General features: G+C 37.2%; 1 protein-coding gene across 4 annotated transcripts in view; it reads left to right on the top strand.

Moving 5' to 3' along the window:
* The window catches only part of DIAPH2 (diaphanous related formin 2), a 914,500-nt gene extending 901,900 nt beyond the window's left edge, over nucleotides 1-12,600 (top strand). For all 4 annotated transcript variants that reach the window (XM_028522433.2, XM_036016530.1, XM_028522432.2 and 1 more), the window contains one exon: nucleotides 7,143-12,600. In XM_028522433.2, the coding sequence (XP_028378234.1) occupies nucleotides 7,143-7,207 (65 nt within the window). In that variant the 3' untranslated portion in view covers nucleotides 7,208-12,600. The remainder of the gene's footprint in view (nucleotides 1-7,142) is intronic.
* Nucleotides 12,601-20,145: the final 7,545 nt, after the last annotated feature.

Below are 20,145 nucleotides of genomic sequence, written 5' to 3'. Positions count from 1 at the left end.
AGTAGAAAACATGATCAGAATGCAAAGAAAGAGGCTTTTTAAAATCTTCTGAGAAAATGAGAAACCTGAGGAGAACTGTTAAAGACATCATTAGGCTCCTGGCTTGGTTGCTCAGTTAATTGGAGTGCTGTCCCATAAACCATAAGGTTGACGGTTCAATCCCCAGTCATGGCACATATGTGGGTTAGGCTTTCATCCCTGGTCAGGGCACATGCAGAAGGCATCTGATCCATATTTATCTCTCACATCTATGTTTCTCTCCTTCTTCCTCTTGGGAGAGGGCCCTACCCCATCTCTCTCTAAAATTAATGAACATATCCTTGGGTGAGAATTAAAAAAAAAAAAACATAATTTGAGACGTTAGAGTCACTTGACTCATTGGCACTCAGGAATAGACACCTGCCTAGCCTTGCTAGGGAGAGCCTAGTTAGTACACATTGAGTTTGTTTTCAAACTGTACTTTTTCTTTTTCAGGATTTTTTGTGATGAAAGCATGATATAAAGATCCAAAGTGTGCCCTAAAAGTACATGTTTGAAATGAAAATATAAATTATGGAGTATTATCTCCACTGAGTATTAAAACATATTATGAGGCTAAAATAATACAGCCAGAAGGTACTGGCAGCAAAATAGTCAGAAAACTACTTAGGTCAATGTAACAGAAATGTACCTTAGTATAGATAATTTATGATAAAAGAGGTATCATGAGTCACTGTAGAAATTCATGATTATTCAACAAATAGTGCTGGGACCACCCATTTCCTCTTTGCAAGAAAAAAATTCAAGCAAGCAATGTGGGAACCTATCTGACATGGCACAGCAAAGTAAATTCTAAATCATTTAAATAATTGAATCTAAAAAAAGCAAACCTGGAAGAAAAAGAGATATAGTTGAATGTGTATCAGATATCTCTAGCTACAGAAAGACTTAATTTTGCATATTTAACGATGCTAGTTCTGTTACAGGAGAAACCTAGTTCTTCTTGCCAATGCAATGAAGAATTACAGATCAGCAAGTCTATTAAAGTGCAAGCAGGGTTTATTAGTGACATGTTCTCATGGAAGAGAATGGGCCTTGCCAAGGTGGGAAGTGAAAGGCATAGGTTAAGGGCATGGCAAGGTAAGGGTGGCAGAATGCAAGGACAGGAGTGGCAAGAGCATCAGGCCCTTTGTTCTGAGGACTTACATAGTTGGCACAATGGAGGTGAAGAAGTTACATACTGATTGGCTGGTAAAGGTGGTGCCAGTTTTCTCGGGGAGACGTAACTGCCCAAATGTAGGTATGTGTAGGGGTCTGTTAGCCCAGTTCCTTATGTTGCTCCAGATTACATTTGTTCATCTTGCTGTAAAACAGATACATGATGGGACAGTTAATTAAAGTTGGGTCAGTTACCCAAAGTTATTTATGGGCTCTTTCTGTAAGCATTAGGGGCTCCCTCATAAAACAGATAGTAACCAGAGGAAGACAATTAACCAAAGTTGTTTTATGGGCTTCTTATTTAGGCACTGTGAACCCCCTCCTTTTCACCTTTCCAGGCCTTGAGATGAATACACAATTTTAAGGCTTTCTTTCCCAGATAGCAGACATGACATATAGAATTTCAAGGGCTTCCCTCCTCCCATACTAACATAGTGTTCCTTGCGATGTTGGAACACCTGGTGACATTATTGGACCAGGCTCAGGACTGCTGAGTTAGTGAGTGAGATGTCTCCCTCCTATCTGCCTTGGTTTACTATCTATCCTACATAACACTTCCACACATGGTATATATAAAGATAAAACTATAAGGATATTCATTGTGAGGTTTTTTATAATAGAAAAAATGGAAGCAACTTAAATGTCCAACAGTAGAGATATGGTTAATCAAATTGTGGTTTGTTTATATAATATAAAGGAAAGTGGCCATTAAAAATCATGTTTTCTCCAAAATATATAAAGAACTTACATGACTACACTCTAGGAAGACAAAGAATCCAATTAAAAATTGGGCAAAGGACCTAAAGAGACACTTCTCCAAGGAGGACATATAGAGAGCCCAGAGACATATGAAAGGATGCTCAGCATCACTAGCCATCAGAGAGATGCAAATTAAAACCACAATGAGATACCACTTCACACCAGTCAGAATGGCCATCATAAACAAATCAAACAACAAGTGATGGTGAGGCTGTAGAGAAAAGGAAACCCTAGTGCACTATTGGTGGGAATGCAGACTGGTGCAGCCCCTGTGGAAAACAGTATGGAGTTTCCTCAGAAAACTAACAATGGAACCACTTTTGACCCAGCAATTCCACTGCTGGGATTATACCCTAAGAACCCTGAAACACCAATTCAAGAGAATCTATGCACCCCAATATCCATAGCAGCACAATTCACAATAGCCAAGTGTTGGAAGTAGCTTAAGTGCCCATTAGTAAATGAGTGGGTCAAAAAACTGTGGTACATTTACACAATGGAATACTATGCAGCAAAAAGAAAGAAGGAGCTCCTACCCTTCATGGCAGCATGGATGGAACTAGAGAGCATTATGCTGGTGAAATAAGCCATGTGGTGAAAGAAATACCATATGATCTCACCTATGTGTGGAACCTAATCAACAAAACAAGCAAGCAAAATACAACCAGAGTTATGGAAATAAAGAACAATCTGACAGTAACGAGAGCGGGAGGAGGAGATAATGAGGCAAAGAAGGGGAAAGGTCATCAAGGAACACATATAAAAGAACCATTGACAAAGACAGTGCAGTTGGGGGAGGATTGAATGTGGGGGTTGAGGGTGGGTAGGGTGGAGGTGATTAATAGGGGAAAAATAGGGACAACTGTAATTGAACAACAATAAAAAGTAAAATAAAATAAAATTGGTTATTTTATAATTAAGAGATAGAATTATCTTTATCAGTGTTTGGAATGCAAACAGCTACTCACTATACATTTCCTGAAACAATCTAAAATTATCTTGGTTTTCTTAGTCTAAACTCAGTAAACCCAGTCCTCTATTTGCTCAGTATGCTGAATATAATGCCTTACCCATTGGTGGTCACCTCATTTTGAAAAGTTTTGGAGAACACAGAGCTCACAGTAAATTACAGAGACTTTCTTTTACTTTGTTTTCTGGCCAACTAATTTGCATTAAAATGGAATATTGGTAATCCAATGTGCAGTATATACCAGGCACACCTTTTTTATGTTTCCCTACTGGGAGTGTATAATACATTATGTTAGGTTGCCATTTGATATACAACTACATGCCTATGAAGCACCAGGAAAGAAACAATTCTTCTGTAGATGACAGATGGACACCTAACCTGGGGAAAATGACTAATGGACATGGCCTTTTTAATCATAGTTTTTCAGTTTTAACGTGACTTACTCATGCAATACACAAGATGCAGCTTTGTATGGTTGGCATACACGGACTTTTCTAGAGGATTAATTGCCCATTTCCAGGTTACACACCACAGACTTGAGTCCTTCAGTCTATCTCACATCAAGTTTGGTTTCAGCCTTACCTATGATATGCTAATTCTTCAGTTATTGCATTTGACAAAGTTTTCAGTAAGAAGGAAATTAGTGGTGTAGCTTTAGCTATGGATCTGAAACTTTGTGACATTCAGGTATTCCATGGATGATGTGCTTTATATATAGTTGCTAAATAGATGATTGCACAAATGAATTTTAAAACATTACAATAATGGGTTTAATTCATTCCCTGTAGGACTCGGTTGGGAAGATTTTGAGATGAATGTCAAATCAATGTATGCTCAGAAATGACATAAAGCTTCTTGCTCTTAAGGCCGTGGGGAAGCCCTCACATTGGTATGAGTTGGTTAACCTGATATTCAGAATATGCAGAAGCATGTTAGAGCTAAACCATGTATTTATAGTCTCTTGGTGACAGATTGGAATATTGTTTTAATTTGAGCCATCCTTCCTCCAGAGAATGCACATTTTCATATGACTACATTACTCTTTTAAGCTCATGCTGTGACCAGGCCACCCTCTGTAACAGAAGAATCCTTTCACCTTCACAGGAGGCATATTTTATAAAGAAAAGCATTTGATGATCAAAGAGAATCTGTTAGCATATACACACCCAAACTGTAATGGATTTGGAAGCTAAATTTTGGGACTAACATCTCAGGCTTTAGTGCTACATTAATTGTGTTTACAAACAATAGAATGCCTTGATGAATTCCTATGCTATGAGGATATACTAGATTCTCTAGGCTTTCTTATTCACTGTAATATGTCACCTCATAAACTAGTAAAATGGAAGTAGAGGAAGATGATGGCAAATCACATTTCCCATCCTCTAAGGAAATGGTTTTGCACAGTATCTCCAACAAGCATACAAAACCACACAGATGCTTCCCCCATCTTCCTCTCTTTGATATCCAAAAACACAACAGGCATATTGGAAAGGATAACCACTAACAAAGCCCTTCATATCATCTCAGGTAAATACACAATGTTTTAAACTATTGACTTTTTAGAGGACAGGCTGCTGTGTTCACCATGTAAACTACTCTAGTATCAGTAGTGTTGGGAGAATCACACAGGTTAGAAAGTTAATTTGGTTCATTCTGGGTCTCCTGAAGCTCTCCAATCATATCACATGCACACCTGTTTCTTCCACCTGTGTTCCAGAATGGAAATGCAATCACCAAAATCATTCCATTAGCTCTCCCAGCAATAATATCTAACATGTCCTTCTTTATCATAATGTAATGCTAACTTTGTACCCTCACCTTATGAGGGTCAGACCACTGATTTTTATGCATTAATATTTAATACTATACATATAGAAGTTTTTATTTAAAAAAGTGAATGATTCTCAATCTCTGCTTCAAAGAAGACGTGAATCCAAGCATGAAATATTATCATCAGGAGATTGTAAGCTATTATAATGTGAAGAGAGATGAATATGTATTTGTTATATCTACATATAACATATTATCTTCTAACTTACACTGTAGCCTGATCCATACAAGTCTAGAGAATAAATATATATATTCTACCAAAATATTTTTAATGTAAATACAGAGAATTGTAAATAAATCACAAAATTCAGATCAGTCATTGCTGTCATTGTTTCTAATGGCATTTTTTCATAAACAAGTTTGTAGCTTGATATTTTAAAAACATTAAATGGTGACTTTTACAGAATTAAACATAGGGGACTGATTAGGTACCAAAAAATTAGAAGAGAGAGAAGAAGGAAGAATGAAAAGGAGGAAGGAAGGGAGGAAATAAAGAATATTTCATTTTTGTGTATGACAAGAGCTGAGTTTTGACCCTGAACCAGTGTTTATCTTGCCTTTCAAAAGCTTCAGTATCCTTTCCTCAGTCCATTTTGACCTGAGAGTTTATTTTCTTACACCAAATGCTACCAACTAGTTGCAGATTGACATAAACCCTTAACATCATATCATTTAATGGGCAGTGAGTGTGAATACCAGTTTTACTTTAATGTGTAAGACCACCAAGGTGCAAGCCTCTTTATGAGCTGGGACACTCCTCAGTGATTTTTACCATCATTCTCAAATCTGATAGCATTAACACTGAATTCTTACAAGCAGCAATGCAATGGTAAGTGTTCTATTATAACCTCACTTTTAAATGTTTTATAAGAAGTTCCAAACCATACCATATGCAAACCAGTGTCATCTAAGTAATAAGCCCTTTATCTAAGAATGTTATCTTCACATTTTAGCTGAATTGTGATTCATATCACAAACTAAATATTGGATCTTTAAAATAGTATCTTTAAAAGGATACCCAAATAATCTATCACTCAGATATATCTCTGGAAAGAGAAAATGCCTCTTTCATTCTCTCCTCAATGATATTATTGCAGCTAAGGCACTTTAAGTTTATAGCTTGTTGGTTCAGTGCACTCTCACCAGGGTGTTAATGAGTCCAACACCATGGAGGCCAGTTAGCTTTCTTTGCTTTGTGTGCTGACCACAGATTACTGGGAGCCAGTCAAGATACCAGCACAGATGAAAAAGACACCATCACAAAATCTTAGCACTTCTCACTGTCCACCCTTCTCATGGGACAGACAGGTGTCTTCCTTTCATATCATCATCTTAGGGAGGGAATGAATAGTAGCTTGGGAGCCTCCAACATTTACTTCTGAACAGAGAAGCCTGCCATTTAGGCATTAACTTTGCAATATAATCCCCCATCATTGATTTTCCCTGTAACCTTCATCAGTAAAGCAGAGATAGTAGGATAGAATGAAATGGGCTTACCTCGTATGGATGTTGTGAGAATTAGCCAGTTAAGGAGTGTGAAGTGTTAGTATTTATGTAAGTGCAAGTGGTTGCCATTGTTTCTAGGGACCTGCTCTCATTCTAAATAGAGACTCTAAGTATATTATGCTTTTGTCAGAAAGGGATTTTCACCCACATCAGTTGTGTTTAAGCTGAGCATAAAACAAAGGTAATAATAACATAATAGTGATCATCTCAATGCAGAGCTGTAAATTTTTTTCCTATTAAAGCTAAAAATATTTTCAGCAACTTTTAATACTTTAAAAAATTGCTTTCCAAGCTTTGTGCCAACAGTTATCTCTACAATGATAATTTTTCCTGTGATGGTTGAGGGGAAGGGGACATATTCATTATTCATTCCTATTATGACTGTATAATGCATTGAACTTGTTTACATCATACAATCAGGCAAAGACTCGGTAGCTGATTTGATTGCCACCTATTGCAATCATTGTAAAAATAAAAATAAAAAACACCTCTTTTCTTCTCTGCCATGCTAGTGTCCTGTAGAGGTTGCCAATATACAGATTGAAAACTCATGGGGAATTGAAGTAGTTACCAAGAAGTTTTGTTGTCACCTGCTATTTCCAAGGGGACTGTGCTTGAGAAAATTCTTCCATTTCTTGTATCACTCTGATTTCACTTACCAAGAAAAGCTATTCAGTGCTGATTGCAGAACTCCTGAACTCAGCCTGGCAGCTGCAGTGTGAGATTCTCAGATCTGGGCTCCTTGTTACTTATTTACATATTCATTGGAAGTGATTTCTTTCATGACTATTTGAAACCCTCTATTGACCTGACATCTTGTAATAGCTGACACCTAAAACTCACCATGTTTTTGGTTCTTTTTCTTTTTGTCTTACAGATAATAGACGGGTACCTTTGGAAAGGTCACGCTCTCGCCACAATGGAGCTATCTCATCTAAGTAGTTCCTGATGCCAAAGAATATAAAAATATTTAAGTATACAACATCACTCATTCTGAGAAGGACAAAACATGCAGTCAAGGGACGGAGAGGAAATATATGCACTTCTGCAAAGATCAAGCTAAGCTGTATGACATAGCCTACATTTGTAAAGCTACTGCAAGACTCCTCACACAATTAGACTAATATGAACATAATTATTGAGGTTATAAAATGTGTGTTCTCTTTTAATGTAAAGATGTGTATTACTTGTTATTGTGTGTGACCTGATGGTGATGGTGAAAAGTGTAAGAAACTAAAGAGTTCTAAGACTTTCAGAAATATCCAGTTTGTCAAAATTTACAATGTTACTCATATTTGCAGGTCATGCCCCGCAAAAAAGAAAGAAAAGAGAAGAGAGGAATAGAAAGAAATAATTTCTCAATGTCTGTTTCTGATTCTTGTTACACAGGAAGTGAAAAGGCTAATGAAACCGTGCATGTTAATGATCTGGAGAGGCACTAATGTTGCATACTCTGTAAGAGAAGCCATTATGGAAACTCAAAAAAGTACTGCTTCAGCCCCATCAGGTTATGTAGAATCTTATCTCAAGTGAAAGCTGATATATTCATCTGCTTTGGCTGAAATTAAACTTATCATTAATCTAGAGTTTTAGCATGATATTGCAGGCACTTACCATTGCTAAAACTAAACCAAAGTTTAACAGAAGCAGTTAATACAATTTAAATTTTATTTAAGGAAGTGTTTTCTAATTATGCACATACCTACTTTCTACAAACACTTTATATGGCTATTTTTGAGAAAAACTTCACATTTTAATGTTTATGCTAAGGATGAACCTGAAAATTCTATTACCTTTATTTAAATTTTTAAAGGTAAATATTGATTCCTAATCTCTGTGATTTCTTTCTTCTCTCTGTCACTTCTTTCTCCCATGACCCCCTTGAAAGCAGGGAATAGAATTCTAGAAGACCTAAGAGGGAAAAGATTTCTCTCTGCAGGAGGCAGCAGAAAACTGAAAGGTCAATTGTTTTATCTTTCTACTCCCCTTTCCAATTCTGCCTTGGTGGTCTGAAGAAGAAGAAAAATGTATGTATGTGTATATATGTGCATATATTTATATCTCCTGTTACAGTAATTCCACATCCCAGTGACTAAGTGAACTTTTCAGTCATCATACTTACCTATATTAACAAATTAAAATCATGCTGCCATAAACAACATTAGGAGGAAAATAGGCTCTACGTTTTTCTTAAATTAATGAGAGAATAAGAATGCCACATAAATTGTCTATTATTTTAAAATATGCATTGAAGTAAGATGGTATAACTTCTCTGCAGTGCAATTTTAACATTAATTCATGCAGACAATTATTGTAAAAAATTTCTTATGTGTATATATCTAATATAGAGAATCTTATTTCTCCTCTAAAGAGCATTGTAGACATTCAGAAAGAACAAAGGACTGACTTGGCAAATCACCCCTTAAGATGAAGGAAACAAGTAACCGATAGCTCCCAGTTTCCTTTATACTGATGTATAATGATTAAAACTGCTGCCTTTTCCTCTAGTGCATTCTTACTTGGAAAAATACTTTTAAAAGCTCTGAAGCTGCTATAGTAGAAAAATCAAAAATAATTATGGTATCTGAGATTTTACAGTTTTATCTCAAGAGACACACATAGGCACATACAAATTTAAGGGGCATATTAATTTCTCAGTTTTTTAACAATAAAATAAAATAGTAGACTACTTTATGTAAATACTTAATGTGTGTATTTTTTACTTCACAAAGTCATTTCTGAAATCTTTATGGTATGGCTTCTTTAAATCGTTTCATAGCTTTTTATTCTGTAGGAGAATGGTATTTTGAAAGGTTAACCCTCACTAAAATTAAGGAGTATTTGCCATACCATGTTATCAAACTGGTCAAGGTAAAAATACTAACATGCATCACCTTTTCCAGGTGTGAACTTGCCTTATTTTATATTTTGTGGAAAAAGTGAAGTACTATTATTGATAAATTATATATTTGTATTTAGAGCAATCCCACATGCTTCTCACAAATATTATGAAGCCTTTTCAGGGTCTTTCATGAAGTTCCAATAACTGAGTTCAGGGAATTTCTTCACAGATTTATAATGGTCCTGCTCTAGCTATTTGCAGTCAAGATTTAAAAAGTAGCACCAAAAAAGTACATAGTGATGTTTCTAGTAATGAAACAGATTATACCAGGGGTCCCCAATCACCAGGCTACATACCAGTAGCATCCGTGGCCTGTTAGGAACCACGGATGAGCGAGCAAGCCTTCACTTGCATTACCGCCTGAGCTCCGCGTCCTTTCCTCCCCACCCCCCACCCTGTCCTTGGAAAATTTGTCTTCCATGAAACCAGTCTATAGTGCCAAAAATATTGGGGACCACGGGATTATACTAAAGTGTTTTGTTGAATTTATTACTACTACTTGTGAGGAGCGCCAGTTTATGAAGATTTCCTTTGGAATGATTTAAAAAATTACAAAACCCTTAAAATGTTTACTAGTTTTATTAGTTTCTTTTGGCTGCTACAACAAATTATCACAAACTTGGTTGCTTAACACATCAGATGTTGTGTTAACTCTCATAGTTCTGATGACCAGATATCTAAAACCAAAAACCATGCTCCCTCCAGAGGCTCTAAAAGAAGATCTCTCCTTGCCTCTAACAGTTTGTGGTGCCTATTGGCATTCTTTGAGTTATGGCCACATCTCTCTGCTTCATTTTCATATTCCCTTCTCTGTGCACCTAATCTCCCTCTGCCTTGCTCTCATAAGGACACACTTAGGTGGCATTTAGGATCCACTCAGATAATCCAGGATAATTTTATCTGAAGGTCCTAAACATAATTACATCTGTAAAACCTTTTTTCCAAATAAGGTAACATTCACAGGTTCTGGGGATTGTGTTACAAATATTCCTTTTTTTGGAGACGACCCTTGGCCCACTGTAGTCTGCCCTCTGTCCCCCATCCCCAGTTTTAGGTCCGTCCCATATGCAAGATATTTTCACTCCACCTCAACATTCTCCCCAAGGCCTAACCCATTACAGCATCATCTAAGTTCAAAATTTCATCCAAACATTATCAGTTTAAAAGTCCCAAATATCATCATCTAGATCATCTAAATCAGGTGTAGGTAAAATTTCTGGGGCAAAATTCCTCTCCATCTATGGACCAGTACAAGAAAACAAGTTATCTGCTTCCAAAATACAATAGCAGGACAGGCATTGGAGAATAGTTGTGGACATTGGTATTTCAAAAGGGAGAAAATGGAATGTAGAAAGGAGTCACCTGTCCCAATCATTTGCAAAATTCAAACAGCAAAATCCCCTTAGGTTTTAAAGCCTGACAATAATCCTCCTTGTGTCAGGGCTGCAATCTTTAGGCCTGTAGTTCTGCACTCTTGGTCCATGGATTGAATCTCTCCCTCTCTGCCCATGGCTTTCATTTCTGCTTCTGCTTGCGTGCTTGGGCCTCTGCCTCTGTACCTGCAGCTCTACTCTACAAGTGATCATTTACATTGAAGGGTAGCACACATTTGCTGTTTTATCACCCTGTTTGCTACCTGTAAAAGTTTAGCAGTCTTGACAACTTTATCTCATTTTGTCACATCTCTGTCCCTTTCAGGCCAACCTAAAAGTGTTTCTGCTGGTATAACAGTCTAAAAAACTCTGTGAGCCTCCTGTGTATATCACATCGATTCAATAATGATACAAGAAAGTCCTCATGGATCTTTGCCAGATAACCCCATCTCTATTCCTGGCTTCTATTGAGATGGCTGAGTGGACCCATGCATAATTACTCCAGCACTAGCCAAAAATCATCTAGCCACATGCTTGGCTTTATCTCCAAAGGACACTATGCTAACAGTGAATCTGCTAATGTTAGCATCTTTTACAATCTGAATAGGCTCAGAATTTCCTGAATCACCAAGTAGTGGTTTCTTTCTGCTTAATAGTTCTTCAATTTCTCTCTTTCCTTGTGTATTTTAATATAAGCTCAAGAAGAAACTAGACCATACCTCCAAGCTTGGCTTAGAAATCTCATCTAAATATTTAAAAAGTTCATCACCTTCAAATGTACTTTTCATACAACCATGGGAAACAATTCAGATAAGTCTTATGCTGCTATATAACAAGGATCACATTTCCTGTAGTTTCAATGAAATGTTCCTCAGTTCCTTCTAAGCCCTTACCAGGAGAATCTTGAACATTCATATTTTTACCAACAGTTTATTTAAGGCAATCTGTGTTTTTTCTATCACATGCATCAGAATTTTTCCAGCCTTTACCTATTATTCAATTCCAAAGCCACATCTACATTTTTAGGTATTTGATATAGCAGGACCTTATTTTCCAGTACTAAATTCTGTATTAGTTTCCTGGGGCTGCTGTTACAAATTATTGTAAATGTTATAGCTTAAATCAACAGCTATTTATTCTCTTATTGTTTTGGAGGCAAAGAATCCAAAATTGAGGTATTAGAAGGGCTATACTCCCTCTGCAAGCTCTAGGGGAAAATCTCTTCCTTTCCTCTTCCAGTTTCTTGTGATGGTCTGCTCAGATCAGTCTCTGCTCTGTCTTCACATCACTTTTCCCTCTGTGTATCTAATCTGCCTCTGCCTCTCTCTTAGAAGGACACTTGAGATGCCTTTTAGGGCCCACTTGGTTAATCCACAATGATCTCCTAATCTCAAGATCTTTAACTTCATTTGTGAAAACCTTTTTTTCTAAATAAAGTAACATCACAGGTTCTGGGAATTAGGACATGGACATACCTTTGGGGAGCCACCATTCAGCTCACTACAATAGTCATTGCATATAAATATACTTTCCACTTTCTAAAGTGCATCCTTGGTGCTCAAGCCAAATTCAAGGTTGTCTCTAAAAGCTATTGTCTGCACAGGCTACTGCATGCTTTGATGTTAAATGGCTAAACAGGCTATTCTAAAATTTGGTTGATACTTTTGCTTCTATGGCCAGTTTGCTTGAAAAAATAATTGGTTGCAATTCTTAGCTCATCTCTTCTGCCCCTTTTATGGAACCTTTGATCAAATGTCTTCTATGATGCATAATGCAGGCATAAAACTACCTCTGATACAGAAAGGTTCTTTACAAGCTTATTCTGGATATTGTGAATCCTTCAGCTGAAAGGAGAGGTGACAACAAAGCCTGCCTTGAATGGTACTGACAGAGATTGTGCCCATGCCAAAACACTTAGAAGTATTTCATTATCAGTAGAACTGTGGATTCATGCTCTCATATTGCCTTGGAATACACACCTGTCTCTTTGCAGGACCAAGAATGACTTGCAATTTATATGTAATGCATACTTATTCAATAAAGTTAAGATATACATTAAATGTTGTGCTGACTATGATAATTGATACTAAGGTTGAGTGAAAAGGCACAAACTCAAGTACTGAAACAGGTTGTAAGAATGTTCTAGAAAGATAAACTTCAACTGAACAGAAATGCAAGAGTGTTTCTATAAGGACCTGGTCAGGGGAAAATCATGGGATATATTCAAAGACACACATACCTGTGGGAATCATAAGATTTTCTGGAAGTGTTCTTCAGCACTGCTTGCCAGAATAGTGGAGAAATATTTGCACAACTTAAAAGTCCAGATAAGTCAAAAGGGTAATTTACATCCTCTAGAGAAACTGTTTCCACAGAAAAGGTTTTTATTTATTTATTTTTTGTCTCCATTACAGAATGAAAGTAAATGGGCTTCAAATGCTCAGAGGAGTAAAAATCTGGAACGAGTCATTTAGGATTATAGGTAATTATTCTCTGAAGGGCTTTCAAAAGAATTTCTCCTCATAGGTGGGCCAATTTGAAGATGAAGGGTTGTACAAAGTATAGCCAGGTCTATAAATGATAGAATCTAAAGTATCTGGCAAAACCATTGTTTCCGTTGGAATGGTTTGTTCCTGGAAACAAATACATAGGCTTTTTCTTCCCCAGAGGCCCAAGTAGTCAAATTCCTAGTGGGGAGTCTTAGAAAGAGTATCCACAACTAGGGGAATTGAAGCTTAATGCCAAGATTTCAAAGGAGAGTGGTAACCTGAAAATTGATATATATATGTAGTGCATATAACTAGCAGCATAGTTTTGACTTACAATACAAAGAAAACTAGAGCCAAAGATACCATTTACAGACTGAATTTATTTAAATGTCTATAACTCCAATAGCCACGAATAAAATATTATTACAGTTAGCATCCATTAAAGGGAAAAACAACTCACAATTTCATGAATTATTATGCAAATTTTGGTGTTGGCCCTACTTATTTCTTGGAAATTGGCCAGAGTTTAATTTTTAGCCATCATGGCTTCATATCTTGGCTAATAGAGGCTCAACCAATATTTTCACTTATATTTTGGCTAATTGACATCCAGGCATTTTCACCTTTTGATGTTTATGAGCAAAGCACGAGGGCTATTATCATGCAGTTAGAAATAGTAATAAACCTCAAGTTTCTCTACTTTGCTATAGCTTCCAATATGGCTATTCTAATCACCTGAGTGTCCATTTCATGAGCATTGATTTTTAGGACACAATTATTAATTAAACATAGCTCATGACTTCAGGGATTTCAGTATAGTGGGAGATGGGATAGGTACAAAAAGAATTGTAATTCAAAGTGCCAAGAAATAGTAGTATCAAGAAGGCTTATGACAGGTCAGACAAAAACAAACTACTTATATTTAGAGAGGTGAGGTGAGGTAGGTATTAAGGTGGGAGGCAGGTGTTAATACAGATATTTTGGCAGGATGACATTTGAACTGAATTTTAAAGGGTAAGTTGATTTGGAAATGTGGTTTTATTAATTTAGTCAATATTTAATGACCATGTACTGTGTGCCAACCACAATGCTAGACTCTAAGAACATAAAAGTGAACCAGATAGATGTAGTCCCTATTCTCATGCAGCTTACTCAGCTTTTTGAGGAAGGAGGGCAGGCATGAGCAGAAGTACAAACTTTGATATGCATATGCAAGGAATATTGAACAATTCATTTTAACTGGAGTATTATGCCCATGAAAGGCAGAGTGGTCATGTGGTTTGGGCTTGATTTTATAAATGGTAGGGAAATACTGAGGGATTTTGAGGAAAGAAATAATATGGAGTACTTAAGGACGATGACACTGGAAGATCTGTGTAGGACAGAGAGGGGAGACATCACAAAAGGCCCGCTTTGTTGGGGGTTCTTGCCAAAATAGTTTTGGTAAAAAATGAGGGCCTAAACAAGGGTAGCATCAAGGGGGCAGATCCAAGTGGCATCTAAAGAACTGGCAATTAAGTAGATGTTGAGGGTATGAAGAAAGGGAGGATTCAAATCTGACATCAAGGTTAAGAGAATAATTGAACACAAGAAGAATAGCTCCTCTTTGCAGTTGTGATACCATGGATATGCACAGCTGCAGGTCTAGCACTTGATACAATTCTATTATCTGTACTGTTGAATGGTTCATACAAGTTTTATATACAAAGAACATTAAGTCATAAAGACATAGCAGACAGGAGAACATGATTCTGCACAAGAACTTATTCAGTGATATTATAGTGATTATGGTAATAAAGGAAAAAAGGAATTTCTCTAGGTTACATTTTTTCCTTTCCTTCTTATTCTCCTTATCTCTCACTTTCCCATTCCCTTCTCTTTTCTTTTTACTAATGCTGCAAAGCAAAACATTGAATGGCTGTTCCAAGAAACAAAGAACTGACGAAGACTGAGTGGCCATTAAAATGTACTGATTCACTGTTGGCCTCAGTGACAGGAAAGGCATTTAGATGAAGTATAATTTATGGAAAAAGCTCCAATTAATTCACAACTAGGACTTCTTAAATGTCTGGTTAAGCCAGACATTTTAAGCCATACATTTAAGAGGTTGTTGAACAATAATTACTCTCTAGAAGAGCAACAAATTCTCCCATTTTATTATTTTCCTAGGACTCTGTCAGACTTCCAAACTGTGCCCAAGTCTATTCTTTTTAGGGTAAATACCTTTCTATTCAAAGAATCATAAGCTTTCCTTTCTCAATACATTTAACTGCTGGGTACATGTGACACTGGATGGCTTTCTTTTAGCAAATATTAGCTTGTTTGGGAGGAGTGACTGGTTTATAAATCTGCTTCATCTCCCTCCTTACTTCCTAGAAATATCTTTTGTTATTGTCTCTCCATTTTCCTACAAACAACTGAATATCACAATGGGAATTAAGTTGAAAATACTCAAATACTATGAATTTTTTCTAAGAACAGTCTTGGGAAACCTATCACATGTAATAGTAGAGTGGCCTAAGCTTGATGAAAAAAATCAAGTAGACTGAACAATTGGTAGCACTTATGGTGGCGCTTCGGGGGATGGAGGAAAGGGCAATGCAAGGAGTCATGAATAAGACTCCATAGCAGAATTCAGTATAATAATAAAAATGAAAAATGCCTTTCAGATGTCAATGGTTTTTTGACTCCACAGCATCTGGGATGAAAAGCCAACTTGCTGTGACCTTATATTGTGTGGAGCTTTGTACTTCTGAAAGAACTTTCACTCTTCATATGCATTATTCCAGCATCTTGTTTCCTCTCAGTCTACAAGCACCCTCAAATTTCCTCCATCCAATTAAATAGGAACTTCCTTGTGAATCACTCATTGAAGGCTACTATTGGCCATCTGATTGCCAATTCCTATTAATTCCTCTTAATCCTCATCTTACTTACTTTCTCCCACACTTCCACAAGGTACACCTAGCCCTGTATACTCCCACCACTTAGAAGACTCTTCAGTTCCCTTTATTTGTGGTTGTCTTCACATGATACCTAAATATAGGTGGCATCTCCTTGTGTTCATTTGTATTCTCCCCACAGCTAAGGTCATCTTAGCCATTTACATGGCTTTGACAATTTCCTACCAGCAGATGACTCTGAAATCTCTCCTGAATCCCAGAACCACTAAACTCAGTATATTTCCAACCAAATATATTCTCCAGCAAACCAATCATTTTATTCAGGTTGTCTGTCATTATGGGCACTACACTTTTCCCAATATTTTAGGCTAGAAATGACAGCAGCATCTTGTATTATTCCCTCTTTCCTAATATCCAGTGAAGTACAGAAGTTGGTCTCCCTGTTTCAGTCCTTTACCTCTTCAATCCATCCTTCACACTGCTAGAGGTTGCTTCCTAAAATGCCTTTTTTGGCCTTCTTCAAAAGTTTTGATTTTTCCCCTTAATTAAAATTAGTATGGACTTCAAAGATCCCAGAAGCAGACTCACAGATAACCTTCAAGCCTTGTCACCATCCCTCCAGTCATGGAACTTGGCAATGGTAAAGAAACACATATGATTACATCCCCAACATGTATATACCTTTCATGCCATTTTATGTACATACAATTTAGTCTGGTATGATCACACTGCCCAACTTCAAGGAGCAATGCCACCTTTCCAAAGCCTGCCTTAATGCTCCTTCCTCCATTAAAATAAATTGTGTTATCTATGCTCCCACAGCAATCTGTTCATATTCCTATTACAGCCCTTATTTCATTCTGCCTTCTACTAGAGTTGGCTGTCTGTGTCCTTGACTAAAGTCTAAGTTTCTTGATGGTGATAACTGTCTCATTCATCTCTGGGCCTTTACACAAAGCCACTGCTCAATGAATTAATGTGTAGTGTCAATTCTAGGTGAATTAAATAAATGAAGAATGTTTGGTAAAATAATGGAAAATCATAGCTGATTTCCTCATCCAGGTGAGAGCATAGCCTTCATTATTGTCCTGGGAACTGCAGGCCAGTCTAAGGTCAATGTTGAGGACAAGCTCCCCAACTGTAGAGGACTGGAAGTTGATTTTAAAAGAGTGCTTTCAGGAGTTGATAACTGATTGAAGACAAGGAGGAAGGTTTTCTCTCCAAGATTGAGCTTTTAACAAGTATCTATAGTGTACACTGAGGGGTTTGGCTGTATTCCAATTATGCTAATATGTTTTATATATGGGCCACCAGCATCCAGGAATCACCTCCCTAAACAATTTAGTAAGTGTAACTATCAAGGCAGAGTTGTAAATGCAGAACTTATTTGTAATGTAGCAACATTGTTATTATCAAATGTCATGGGGTATAAGTCACAGCAATTATGCTGCCCACTTTTTACTACATTTATTTTACTTTTTAAAAGTGCAGTATATTCCTACAAGCTTTTAGCCTGGCTGTGTGTTCTAGAGTTACAGAAGGCAGGAACTATAGGGTCACAGAATTAATACGCTTCCCTAATAGTAAAGGGACCTCATGGGTCATTGACTCCACCCACTGACACAATATACTCAATATTAGACTTCAGGTTTTGGGAACTCGTGGGTTTCTCCATAAAAGAGATTTCATGATCTAGCAAACAGAGTTGTTTCTTCCTCCTCCCTCTCATCATCTGAGCATGTGGATGTGTGTATGTTCCTGTAGTGAAGAAGCTGATAATTTTGCAGGAGGCCTTCAAAGTCTTTATTGCCAGCTTGATGTGATGCAGTTCTAGAGGCACCTCTTAAGTGAATTTTTGGCAAGTGAAAGTGAGAGAAATAGACCTGAGTTTTCTGGTCTGGACCGGAAAGGCATCTACTACACCTGGCCCACAATTCCTTTTTTCCTGTAATCTCTTTCTCCCCCTGCTTTTCCACTTTTCATTAATTACTTAGAAGAGGAAGAGCAAGTGTCTCTCTTACTCCATAAAACTAAGCATTCAACAGCAACAGTCCTCCTTTATTTCAAAGGATTCCTTCCAGTCTATTTGCAGGCTTCCCTGGTATTAGGTAGAAAAACTGCCAGGCCACAGAAGCCTGTTGGCCAGTGAATCTATTGTTAAGGGTTTGAAAAGTATCACTACTTCCAAAGTTTTCTTGAAAGACAAGGAACAAAAAGAATAAAATAGCACTTAATTGTTGCACCCAAGAAAATCTTCCATAGCATTACTTTCCTAATGCCAGCATCCCCCTGCATGTTTGTTTTTTAACCATGTTAACAATAAGCTATTCATTTGTTCATCACTAATTCCACAAATAACTACTGAGCAACAACTATATGACAGGCATCATTTAATGTTAGCCAAAATAGAGGCTATCCAGCTCTTCTTGATGAGCTTACATTCAAGCAGAGGACATCAATGATAAACAGCCTGGCTGGCGTAGCTCAGTGGATTGAGCGCGGGCTGCGAACCAGTGTCACAGGTTAGATTCCCAGTCAGGGTACATGCCTGGGTTGCAGGTCATGACCCCCAGCAACCGCACATTGATGTTTCTCTCTCTCTCTCTTTCTCCTTCCCTTCTCTCTCTAAAAAATGAATAAATAAATAAAATCTTTAAAAAATGATAAACAATCTATATTTGATTGCAATTGCATTAAGTGCCTAAGAAGAACATAATACAGTTACTTTAGGAGAAAATAATGGTGTATGTGAGTCCAGTGGGGAGGGAGGCTTAAATTATACCCAGTCCACCCAGGTGAACAAGAAAGTTCTCTCTGAAGAAGTGATATATAATTGAAGACATAAAGAATGAGTAGAAGTTAAAGAGGGGGTGGGAGGAGGGATGGGGAGAAAACATGGACAACTGTAATTGAACAACAATAAAATAAAAAAGAATGAGTAGAAGCTAACATGAAAAGTGAGCATATGTGTCGAGTCAATATAATACAATTAAATCCATATGATGGGGTAGTGTATTAATCAGCTTTGGGTAGTACAAACCGTTTCCAAACCTCATTTTCCACAGTAAAGGTCCATGTGGCAGCTATAGTTTATCTGAGTCTGTGCTTCATATGCCTCCTTCATTTCAGGACCCTAGCTGAAGGAGGACCCCTTACTTGGGCATGTCACTCTTATGACAGAGAGAAAAGTACAAAAAAGGCTGCCCCATGCCATGGCTTTTAACTGCTTCTCATCACATGTGGCAGAGGTCACTTTGGCTCACATTCCATTGGGGAAAACAATGGCTTTTACCCATACTCCCCCTGCTGCAGCCATCCCAACTTAACTCACCCTTCTCTGAAAGTCTCCATTATCTAGATAAGTACTGACCAGCAGAAATCTAATGTCAGCCACATATATACTTTTAAATTATCTAGATGCTAAATTTTAAAAAGTAAATACAAACCAGTGACATTGATTTTAATACAGTGTTTCCTTAATGTAGTTTAATTCTTGGAAACTGTGACTTTGAGCAAAAGGAAGTTTAACAAAACAAATTTGACCATAGGCTAATTGATAGAAATAAAAGTTCCTATGGCATATTTCTTGTCACAAAAACTTCTAAATAAAGATCCCCCAAACACTCCTAATATTAAACACTGAAATAAATATGAGCTATACATACATTTAAGAAAGATGAATAAAAACAAACAAGATCACTATTTTCTAACCCACTAATTCCAATTCAGGGTCTTGGGTGACCCGAGTCTGCCCTAGCAGCAGAGGGCATAAGGCAGAAACATACACTGGACAGGATGCCTTTGCACTACAGGGCCACTCACACACATATACACACAAACATTTGGACAATATAGGCATGCCAATTCACCTTACATGCACATATTTGGGGTATGGGAGGAAACTGAAGTCCCTGGTGAAAACCTACACAGACATGGAGGGAACATGTAGACTTCACACAGAAAGTGGTCCCAGTTGGGCATTAATTTTTTTGTCATCGATGTTAGAAAATGACATTGGATTAAACGACATTGTTCAAGGACCAGCTGTATATTTAAGTTAACCCAATACCAATATATCCAAAATATTATCCTTTCAACATATAATCAATATAAAAATTACTGGTTCTTTTTTAAGCCTTACCTGAGGACATTTTTTCATTGTGTTCAGAGAGAGAGGGAGGGAGAGAGAAAGAAAGAAAGAAAGACAGAGAGA

This window comes from Phyllostomus discolor, chromosome X (assembly GCF_004126475.2).
Source record: "Phyllostomus discolor isolate MPI-MPIP mPhyDis1 chromosome X, mPhyDis1.pri.v3, whole genome shotgun sequence".
Taxonomy (NCBI): Eukaryota; Metazoa; Chordata; class Mammalia; order Chiroptera; family Phyllostomidae; genus Phyllostomus; species Phyllostomus discolor.
The sequence above is the reverse complement of the archived record's forward strand: the minus strand, read 5'-3'. Positions and strand labels throughout refer to the sequence as shown.